At 43.7% G+C, this 11,792-nt stretch overlaps 1 protein-coding gene across 1 annotated transcript; it reads right to left on the bottom strand.

Annotated features, from left to right (window-relative positions):
- Positions 1 to 733: 733 nt before the first annotated feature.
- On the bottom strand, positions 734 to 2,349 carry LOC133801579 (cyanidin 3-O-galactoside 2''-O-xylosyltransferase FGGT1-like). Its single transcript, XM_062239823.1, has one exon. The coding sequence runs from the start codon at positions 2,325 to 2,327 to the stop codon at positions 915 to 917; it is 1,413 nt and encodes a 470-aa protein (XP_062095807.1). The 5' UTR covers positions 2,328 to 2,349; the 3' UTR covers positions 734 to 914.
- Between the last annotated feature and the right edge of the window lie 9,443 nt (positions 2,350 to 11,792).

Raw genomic sequence — 11,792 nt, 5'->3', positions numbered from 1 at the left:
AAATACAAAACTTTTATACACAAACAATATTTTAATAGTTTAATTAAATATACAACAAGCAGCCGTCCACCAAAACTCTCTAATTTATTTTATTGTATACTTTATATTATTATTATTTTTTAGTAAAAAGTTATGGTAGTTTTGTCAAAACAAACTAGCAACCAACAAAATGATGGAATCGAAGGTCATTTACATTATTTAATAATAGTGCTCATTATACTTAAATGTGCACTCATCGTCTAAAAGCTTCTTAATGCATAAATTATATTATACTCAAATAATTACGGAACCTAATTTTCACTTTTTTAGTTTTAATTTAGTAGTAATAGTGAACAATATTTTATATATGTATAACATCCATTTCAAATACATTAATTAAAAAGGAAAAAAAAATAATCTCCTTTAAATTAAAATATCTCTCCTTAGAGCACATCCAATGTTGATGCTAGAGGCATTGTCATAGTCATTTGTGGGTCCCTAAATCAGATTGTTGTCAAGAGAGGTTGCCAAAAGTTAGCGACGTTGCCGTTTTGTTGTTTTATTTTAATAAAAATATTTTTATTAGGTGATGAAAGAGAATACAAAATTTTTTTTTTTTTTTTTTGCAACTTTGTAGAATACTAAGATTATAGATGCTCTTATATGCTCAAATAATGAACTTGCTTTAATACTTAAGTGTTGTTATTTATTAAACTAAAATATACGACGATATTAGATTTCAGCGATAACGGGACGAAAACGGAAAAATTCAACGTCGTACTAATTAAGATCTCAAAGATTCAAGACATGTACACCAAACAACCCTAATTTTAATATGAAAATCATGCATTTTCAAAGAAGAAGAAGAAAAAAAGCTTTATTAGAACACAGAGAGACAAAACTACTAAAGAAATTATACTAAAATTAGTTCTGGTTCAAGAGGTAGTGATAAGACTATATAGTGCTTTGATAAAGCCATCAATATAAGAGTCCTCAAGCCCTTCACTCAAAAGAAACTCTCTCCATTTCTTATGATTAGCCCTAACTTCCATGCCCACAAGGCTCTCCTCCACCATTACAGTCTCCACAGCTCTACAAACACCTTCTTTAGTAAACAACCCATCTTCATCGTCTTTCTCAACCTCAACTCCAACTTTGAGATCTTTACTCATGATCCTAGCATTGATAATCTGATCTCCAACGTTTGGGACCAAAACCAGTTGACACTCATTCACCATAGCTTCCAGCAAAGACCCAGAACCACAGTGAGTCACAAAGCACCCAACCGAGCCATGGCTCAGTATCAGCTGCTGCTGGACCCAACCCCCCTGGACCATCCCTCTGCTACTCCCAACTCTCTTCTCGAACCCATCTGGCAAAGCTGACTCCACTGTTTCAGACCCAACTGGGGGTTTCAGCGCCACTAGGAACGGTCGACCGGTCAACTCGAGACCCAGAACAAGTTGTTGGAATTGCTCTTTTCCCAGAACGCATTCGCTCCCGAAAGCGCAGTACACCACGCTACCCTTCTCGAATCTCGAAAGAAACGACGCCGTTTCGCCTTCCAACACCGATTTCGGTGGCTCCGGCACCACCGGACCCGCGAGAATAACCGTCTTCCGCCACTTCTCGGCCACGTAATCGGAGTAGACTCCCTCCATCTCTCTCGAGGTTTTGAAAGCGATGGCGTCGCTGTCGTCTAACGAGGCTCGCTGTCGTTTGTTGAACGAGACTCCGCTCCCGAATTCTTGTTCCATTATTTTGACGAGGTCTCGAGCTTCGTGGGACCGAAATCTAATGGAAGCAGATGATGGGAAGCCCGGTAGAGGCCTTACTAAATCTGCTTCGGTTAACGAAACTCGGTTCAGTTCTCTATCTGGACTCATCATGAACCCGAATGTTGCAGGGCTAACGGTGCAGTAATAGACTGACTTGATCCCAAAACGACGTACCGCTTCAGGTACCCAGTGGGTGAAATCGAAGAAGATGAAATGGGGTTTGAGTTCTTGAAGAGAAGCTTCGAGTTGGGGACGAGTGAGATCCATGGCTGTCATGAGAAACGAGAGGAGATGGAAAGGAACGTCGGCGGTGGTTTCGGCACCGGGAGGGAGACCTTCGACGTGGGGCACGTGGATGGGGACGAATGAGATGAGGTGTGGGTGGAGGTTGAACGACAGTAGTTTGGACTGCGTTTTGATTGGTATGTAGAAGGAGATTCTGTGGCCTCTTTCGGCTAACTTGTTGGAGATGTGGAGGAACGAGGTGAGGTGTCCCATGGCCAGCCATGGATGCATCGCTATGTGAAGCTTCTTTTCTTCTGTCATTTTCGTTTGTTCTTGTGTGTCCATGAAGGTTTTGAAGATTTTGCATGGCTGAACTTAATCTCTACTCTGTTCATATATAGAATCTACTTAGTTTGGAAAATCATATTTTTATGAATTGAAACTTCGTAATTCATTGCGTCACTGTTTTGTTTTTTCTTCTTTTTTAAATGAAAAAGAAAAAAGAAACTCCATAAATAAAGAATACGTGTCAGTTACAGGTTAAAGGTATAAAAAAATAGAGCACTAACAAGAAGAAGAGTTCAGATTCGATTTCGACTAGGTATGCTGTTGTTTAGTTTAAGAATTCTTTATCACCATTGGTTAAAAATTATGTAAGAGTATTCAGATTAAATTAAAAATTAATCTATATGCATAAGAATCAATAAATAAATTGTTATAAAATTTAGATGATCGAATAGGTATCCGGCGTGTTAATTGGATGACATCCAATGTTTTTAAGCCCATCCGATCCGATCCAATTATCCAATTAGATGTTGGATTTTTGGAACCGATCCGATCCAATCATCTTGAACCAACCGATCCGATCCGATCCAATGGATGATTGGATCGGTTCGGTTCCATCCATTGAATGCATCCATTGGTTATCTATTGGATCGGATCAGTTCCATCCGATCTTTTAAAACATTTATTTAGGCTGATTTTAAAAAAAAAATATTATTTCAATTATAAAAATACTAATTACTCATCCAAATAATAAAAATATTTAATTGTAATGATTTAGAAGTTTACAACACAAATTTAATATAAAATTAAAAACATAAGTCTTAATAATTTGTAATCATCCCATGTGTGCAAGCCTATAGTAAGCTACAGTGAGGTATTTGATGTAATTGGATGGAAATTGGATCGGTTCGGTCGGTTTTTATTGGATGTCGGATAGTCATCCAACAACCAACCGATCCAATTTGGATTTTTAAAAATTACATCCGATCCGATCCAATAGTAATTGGACATCCAATTTTTGGCGGTCGGTTTTTTTTGGATCGATCGGTTTTTATTGGATCGGATATTTTCTACACACTCCTAGGTATCCCTCTAGCCAAGTATACGGGTTTCAAACTCTCACTAATTATTTTAGATGGAGTTATTGAAAGATAGAATAATGAGTAGCGAATTTGGGACCGGTACTCTATATTTATAGAGTAAGACATTCCATCAGAATCTCTGCCACAGATTGAGATATTCTCTCAATTAGTTGGATATACAAAATCGGGTAACAAATAATGTTGACCATTAATCAGAATATTTGTCAATAAAATATTGACTTTGATATATTAAATCAATTTAAATAAATTAGTTGTAGCAAATTGATTTTATATACCATATAAAAAAATATTCTAACATTCTCCTACTTGGTGAGCATTTAAATTAATGTATTACTTAAGCCCAACAATTATCCATGTTAGATAATAAACACATGAATCATGGTAATATGGCTAGTATTATCTTCCATGTATTACAATATATTTATTACATAACAATATAGTTTATGTGGCTATGTACTTAAACGAATAAACCTTATGTTTATTCAAGTCCTATAAAATTTTCTCAAATAAAATTAAAATGCGCATAAATATGAGAACATCAAAATAAGAGTTTTATTGATAATAACTTCAGTTTGTACAATAAATTTACATAAGGGAACTCAATCTCATGTTCACTACATGATCCTTGAATTTATGAGGTAGCAAGTCTTTCGTCATAGGATCAGCAATCATCAATTCAGTGCTAATGTGTTGAATGACCACTTTATTTTCTTTAACACTGTACGCCCTGATTTTCCCACGGGCTGATTAGCGAGCTGAGCTACGGCCTAATCATGATTACCTCGTGGACATCCCCAAAACCGGAGCTGCCATTATAAGATCATACCTCCTTAGCTCGAGGAAACCCAAGGGTTCGCCTCTGGTTGCTTCGAGCTGAGTCCGGACTCTGAAGGCCGAAGGTCGAGTTAAGTGTCCAGCTCGTGGTACGAGCTAGAGTTGGAGGCTATGACCCTTTATGAAGTCAACCACGCAAGGTAAACGTGCATATATCAGACATCATGTGTCTGATATATCCCTGACTTCTCGGACACGCAGCGTGAACGTGCGTATTCAGACACCCACGACTGGGTTGGGCCGTGCGGCCCATTATCCCCTTACCTATTGATTTGACCACACTTATGTGTCAGGTTTAGGAATTAATCATGAATGTCACAGAGTTGATACGAAAGGTAAGAAGGTCACAGGATGACCTTCTTACCAACTCCCAGGTGCCTTCTCCTATAAATATGGAGACCCTGGGAGTAAATAGGGGTTGGATTTTCTATTGTAAGAAAGACCCTGTAATCAAATATCAAGTATATAGCAATAATACTGACTAGTGGAGTAGAGGATTTTAACCTTTGAACCACTCAAAAACGCATTTTGTGTCATCATCTTATTTCCAAAATCATTCATCTGTTTCGGTTCAACATTAGCACTAATCACTTTCTCTTCTTTTCTTAATTACCTGTTGGCGAAGAACCGCGTCAACAGTTTGGTGCTTTCATTGAGAGCAAGTCAGATTAGTGATGTCGCAAACATCCAACTATGGTGACTACTCGATCCATACACGGTAATGAGACAGAACAACGTGATGGGCAGGAGGCTCATCATACTGCCATCCCTGGTGAACAAGTTCCTGAAGTCCAGCAGCGGCCAGGAAAACAGCCGGCGGGCCAAGATGACACCGGAAGTTCGGCGCCCCGACCACCGAATCCAAACCCATGTTATTACACTGCGGTGGAGATAGAGAATGCTCAGCTGAGGAGCCAGCTAGCATTAGCTAACCAGCAGATCAAGGATGTGCTGGCCCGACTACCCCCTCTCACAACCGACGCTAACGTCAGAGAGAGGCAAGGCGAGGCTCCTAAGTCTCGCCGGGGTAACCGGTCCAGGCATAGCCGCTCGGACAGACTTCCGACAGCCAACTCCACTCCTTCATCACACCATCAAGAGGAAAACTTCGAAGAAGTGCCTAGAGCCGGACAACAGCAGTACAGCCGTTCGGTCAGGACGTCAACTCCTAGCTCCCAACTATCCTCGAGAACGCCCAGGGGAGCCCGAGGAAATTCCCGAAGGAGATCCGGGGAGGGCTCGCAGCATCAGCCCGTCCCCAACAATCGTCCTGCACCTCGTCCAGATCGCCAGGCGCGGGACCAACAGGTTGGCAGGGCCGAAAGGCCCCCACCGAAGTTGATCCGTCTTGACGGGACCAGGATCGCCTCTCCGGTCAGGCATCCTCCGTCTCCAATCAGAAATCCATCTCCTCCTCGGCCCGTCTGAGATATTCCAGCCTACGAGAGTAGTAGGAGAAACCCGCCATCAGCTGGACCTTCCCGGCGTAGTAGGGCGCCAAGGGAAAGCCCAGATCCTCAGCACCAAAGGCGAGCTCCAAGCCTCTCTAGCAGAAGCTACTGGACCGGCAGTCGCAGGAGTTACCTTTCTGGCGGAGACCTGCGTCAGCGTCTAAGTTCGGCACAAAGTCCGCAAGCCACCCAGGGGGGTGACCTGCGAGATCGCCTTAACTCCCATAGAGGGGAGCAGATAGGAGGAGACAGCCATGCTCGCTCAGGGGGGCCCTGTCCGAAGTACGTAACGGCGGGAATGCCCCAAATAACCTATCTCAAGATAGAAGGGGCAATAACCCACCAAATATGTACAATGGATCCGGAGCTGTTGAACAGCCCCGGAATAACCAGGGACATCAGGACCAAACCCTCGAGCGCTTGGCTCAGATGGAGGAGCTAATGAGGAAGCTCCTATCGGAGAAAGAAAAAGATGAATATGATTCAGGGGATGAGATGGAGCTCTTCGCCCCCAGCATAGCAGCAATGGCGTACCCACCTGGTTTCCGCATGCCGCACCTGTCAAAGTTCAATGGAGACGGAGATCTGTCGGATCATCTGGGGATGTTCAACACCCTGATGATGGCCCACAACATCGGCCCCAAGTTGAGATGTTTAATCTTTCCTTCCACACTGACCGGACCAGCCAAGCAGTGGTTCAAGCAAGGTAAAAGACAGTCAATTAGCTCCTGGAAAACTTTCTCAGCTGATTTCAAAAGGGCATTCCGAGCCTCCCAGGCTGCCCGCGTCAAGGCCGACTCTCTGGCTAACGTGAGGCAGCAGCCCGGCGAAACTCTGTAGGCTTACCTGAGCAGGTTCGCGAACGTCGCTGCTCGGGCCAGAGACGCAGATGACAGCTCCAAACTCATGGCCATGAGAACGGGAATCCTCGTCAGAGGGGGACTCTGGAAAGATATACAAATGAAGGGAGTTAGCTCGGTTAACGAATTCCTTAATAGGGCCCAGGAATGGATCAACTTGGAGGAGGCTGAAGCTTTAGCTGCAGGAACCAGCCAAGTCCTTGAGCAGCCCGCTGGAGTGGGGACGGAGGTCGTGGCAGCGACCCAGAACGTCACACAGAACAACCAGCCCGGTGGAGGCAAAAGAAAGGGAAATGGCGACGGCAGCCAGCACGGCCAAAAGAAGAATAAGTCCGTAGACAAGTTTAAGCCCGTCTTCGCAACTTATACAGAGCTCACCCAGTCTAGGGAGAACATCTTCCTAGCTAACTCTTCTCGAGTCCCCTAGAATAGGCCGGAGCCATTAAAGCACCAAAAGGGGAAGAGAGACACCTCCAAGTTTTGTCGTTTTCATAACGATGTTAGCCACAATACCGACGATTGTAGGCATCTAAAAGATGAGATCAAGACTCTCATCCGAGCCGGCCCCTTGGCTCAATACGCGCGGAACAGGGTTCCAGCAAGTCGACCTGCACCAGAAGTCCCGACCAGTCAGCCTGGGTCTTGGGTAGATCAGGACGTCCCTCCTCCCATGATAGGAGGAGAGATATCCACCATCTCTGGAGGTCCGCATATGGCCGGCACGAGCAGGGGCGCCCAGAAGAGATACGTGAACGAACTAAAAGCGCATAACAGAGTAGAGTTCGTCTCGGAGCAGCGTCAGCCAAAGCAGCAGCGATTGGAGAGGCAGCCGATCATTTTTACGGAGGAAGATGCGGGCCATGTCCAGTTCCCTCACAATGATCCTCTGGTCGTAGCAGTTCAGCTCGTCGATCGGAGAGTTAGGAGGGTGCTGATTGACAATGGGAGCTCTGTGAACCTCCTATTCCGGTCCACATTAGAGAATATGGGTTTGACCGTCGCCGAGCTGAAGGCGACTGTAATGCCCCAAATTTCCTAATAAGGTTTAGGACCTTGATTAGGAGGCCGGGAGGGCCATAATTGATTTGTTATGGTATTTAATGATTTCATGCATGTTTACGTGAATTATATTATTATATGATGGTGAATGCATGCATATGGGAGTATTTATTAATATAAGGATATCTTGGTAATTTGGCCGCTGTGGGCGTAATTGTGTATTTTGGATGCATGATTGTGATTAATTAATATAGCCACATTATAAGGTGGATTGGTGCGAGCTATTCGGCATGAGACGATCATGAGATGTAAGTGTTCGGTCTAGTCATAACGGGTTTAAGTTCGGGGCTCGGGGTGAGTCTCGGGGTCATTTTGATGACTAGAGCATTACCGGGAATTAAAGGGTAATGGGATATGATTTATTGGTATTTGGGAATATTGAGAATAGCGGGAATTGGAGAGCGTTAACTATAATTAACGATATAGGTGGGAAAGGACGGTTTTACCCTCAGAAGCCTTTAGAGGGATTTATTTGGCCTAGGGGCATTATGGTCTTTTGACCTTAAGGATTTATATCAGCCTTTGAGTGTTTAGAAGGCTGTGGAAAATAGAACAAAACAGAGCCTTATCTCCTTCTCTCCCGTACAAGATTTCTTCTTCATTTTCCCTTCAAATTTTGAGAGCCATCTTGAGGTGTTAAGCTAGGAGATCAAAGGTGGAAGTTAGGGAACTTGTTTCAGCCATTAAAGGGGATTCAAAATTGAGTTTGAGGTGAGTTCCAGTTATGAATTTTGTGGTGTACTCTGTTTTTCCTTTAGTTTTTCAGCTTGTGAATTTCTTATTGATAGTTTGGATTTGAGGAGGTTTTGATTGAAGTTTAGCTTGGGTTTTGATGAGGGAGAGTTATGGGTGATGTTTAGAGGTTAAATGGAGAGTTTGGAGGAGGTTTGGAGCTGGTTAGAGGGCTTGGTTCCAAGGGAAAACGCAGGGGAAAATCTGGTGTTGCGTGCTGTCATTTTGGTTGGTCTGGGCTGGGCGCCGCGGCATGGCTATGGTGTGCCACGGCCCTTGGCGTCTGGCAGAGAAGGCTTCCTCTGTTAAAGGGGCGCGCCGCGACGCAGCTGGGGAGGGCCGCGGCCCTTAGGGCAATTTTAGCCCAAATGGTGTTTCTAGCTTAGGGATTCAAGCCTTAGGCCTCGGGGTTGAACCTAGTACCCGGTTAAGTGGGGATTGATGTCCCGAAGGCTAGATATTGGTTTGGGAACTTATGTTGATTATTTTTATTGATGGTATCCTATATTTGGTTATGACTAGGTGACCGCTAATGGACTAGAAGTTGATCGTTCTCAAGGGTCGTTCTTTAAATCATTCTAGCTCGAATTTGAGGTAAGAAAACTGCACCCTGTGTATATGTATGACATGCATGGCTATTCTTGATGCATGTCGGTTGATTATTAAGTATGACATGCATGGCTATTCTTGATGCATGTTGGTTGAGTATTAAACATGGCGTGCATGGCTGTTATGGGTGTGTTGACTGCGTTTTTAGCCAACGACGTAAGAACGTCAATAACGACAAGCCTTCAAGAGAATGTAAACGACACCAACAGTTTAATAAAGAAAATAAAGAACACACAAGATTTTATAGTGGTTCAGCCCTGATTGTCGGTAATAGCCTAATCCACTTAGAGTTGTGATTTATAAATCTGTACTCAAGATCAGATGGACTAAGCCAACTGAGTTTCTTCAGTACAGATTGCAAAAATACAAGAGTTCTTTCAAATATCAGCACTTTCTCTCTCTAGAATACTCAGACCCAAATTTTCTCTCTCTAGAAAGAAGAAGCAGCAGAAGCCCCTCTCTAATCCCATAAGCTCTCTATTTATAGGCTTAGGGTCATACATACGGTATCCCCTAGAACCGGGATATTTTATTATATTTATTACATTTAAATTACAAAGAAACATTCAAAATTCAAAATGTAACAAACTCCCCATTTGTGGGAAGAATGAGAGATTCCCGCATATCTTGTTGAAGTTTTTTCTGGGAATCTTGACTTAGTCTCCTCTAGCTAGTTGATCCACCTCCTATTGACCACTCATGCAAGTGTTGGTCGGACGTGCATGGCGGCAGGACATGTTTTTGTGGGTCGGACGTGTATGGTGGTAGGACATGCACTTCTCTCCTCTAACATGGCACTCTCCTCTAGCATGCCATGTTTCTCCTCGGACCAAATTCTTGGGGTCTCCTAGGATCACTCTCTTGGGGTCTCCTAGGACCACATCCTTGGGGTCTCCTAGGACCACTCTCCTGAGTTCTCCTCGGATGCACTCCCCTTAGCTCTCCTAGAATGCATTCTCCTTAGCCTCCTAGGATGCACTCTCCTTAGCTCTCCTTGGATGCATTCTCCTTAGCCTCCTAAGACCAAGGTGCACTTGGCTTGGTTATGACATCTTTCAGGCAGTCCAAATTCTTCGTCAGTCTACCGGGTCACTTTATCACAACTCTGAGGAGTTAATGTATTTATTGACTATTAATGTGTCTTTTACTGACCATGTACTGCCACTTGTCACATTTATTGCCACGTCATTGATCTCCAATTTTTGGGTATAACAGGGTGCATGTTGGATTGTTGAATATTATACATATGATGCATGAGAAACATGTGATTAGGATATGCTTTGTATACTGTGTATGATATCGTTCAGAGCTTGAGCCTCTGTGGTTGTGCATGGTCCTAATTGTACTAGTACCTGTTTAGTAAGCATGCTGAATACCTTGTTATGGATATTGAACATGTGATATATGTTTGGTGGCATGACTTACTTGTGTATGGCACTGACTAGTCAGGGAGCAACCCTAAAGTCGATGAACATGCATTGAATGGCTCTATGGCATTAATGCTGGACCGACCCTAAAGTCAATGAACATGCATTGGATGACTCTATGGCATTAATGCTGGACCGACCCTAAAGTCGATGAACTTATAAGCGCTTGCCTGGTCTAAGACCAGATGATCATGGCCCTGGTGACTGTTTGACACATGGCTAGGGGACGTTGTCCATAGTTACGACTCTAGAGTCGGGAGGAAGGTTATGTTGGTGACCATTCACCATACACCTATCCCGTTCCAACTTATGAAAGGTTCTCATATTAATTAAGCCCTGGTGGCCCTATCGTCACATGGCAAGAAGGAGTTGTACCTACTTTTATGACTTTTGCTACAGTCACCTATCTATTTTGGACTGATAGTCCTGGACGGTTATTATGGTCATTGTTGATATTATATCATGCTTTATTGTGTTTTCTTGCTGAGCTTCGGCTCACGGGTGCTATGTGGTGCAGGTAAAGGCAAAAGGAAGCTGGACCATCCCTGAGTTGGAGAGCTTAGGTGATGACGTGTACATATGCAGCCGCTCGTCCGCCACGGCCGAGGTTTAAAGAAGAACTAGGGTTGAACCCTGTTTTGCTGCTTAGAACGGCCTGTTGTAAATATTTTCTGTAATAGACTCTGAAATTATATTTTCGGGATCCCAATATATATATATAACGATCTAGTGAAACGTTCTGTCTTATCCAAAAAAATTTATCCCTAAACCGCTAATCATACTTAGTTACACGATTTGGCCAAATGACTCGATTAGCGAGTTTAGCACTGTTTACAAGGCACACCATAACGGTCCCTGGAGTTGGGGCGTTACAGCGACCTCCATGATGATGTATGGTTTTTCGGGAGAAGGATCAGCAGCAATAAGGACGATCGAGCTGGTGATCACCCTAGGAGAAGGATCTCGGACAATCTCCAAACTCCTCGAGTTCGTGGTCATTGACTGCTCCGCCGCATACAACGCAATTTTGGGACGACCTACGCTCATAGCTTTTGAGGCCGTCACTTCCGTTCGTCACCTCGCGATGAAGTTCCCTATTTCAACGGGAATATGCACTGTCCATGGCGATCAGCTCGCTGCCAGGGAATGCTATAGCATTTCCATGAAGGGAAAATCTAAACCCAAGCAGCTGACAATGGCCATCCAAGGTAGTGAAGAGGAATCTCAGGAACCCTTAGCTGATCCTGAGATTGAAAAACCTCAAAGCGCCGAAGGGGAAAATGTCGTCTTAAGTGAGGATATTGACCCCCGAATAGGCGAGGACAGGTCCGAGCTCCAGGCTATTGAGGAGCTCGAGGAAGTTAACATCGATCCACAGAACCCTTCGCGGAAGGTCAAGCTCGGGAAAAACCTCTGTAGCCAGAGGAAGGAGGAGCTGACTAAGTTTCTG

Source organism: Humulus lupulus, chromosome 9 (genome assembly GCF_963169125.1).
Source record: "Humulus lupulus chromosome 9, drHumLupu1.1, whole genome shotgun sequence".
In the NCBI taxonomy this organism is placed as follows: domain Eukaryota; kingdom Viridiplantae; phylum Streptophyta; class Magnoliopsida; order Rosales; family Cannabaceae; genus Humulus; species Humulus lupulus.
The sequence above is the reverse complement of the archived record's forward strand: the minus strand, read 5'-3'. Positions and strand labels throughout refer to the sequence as shown.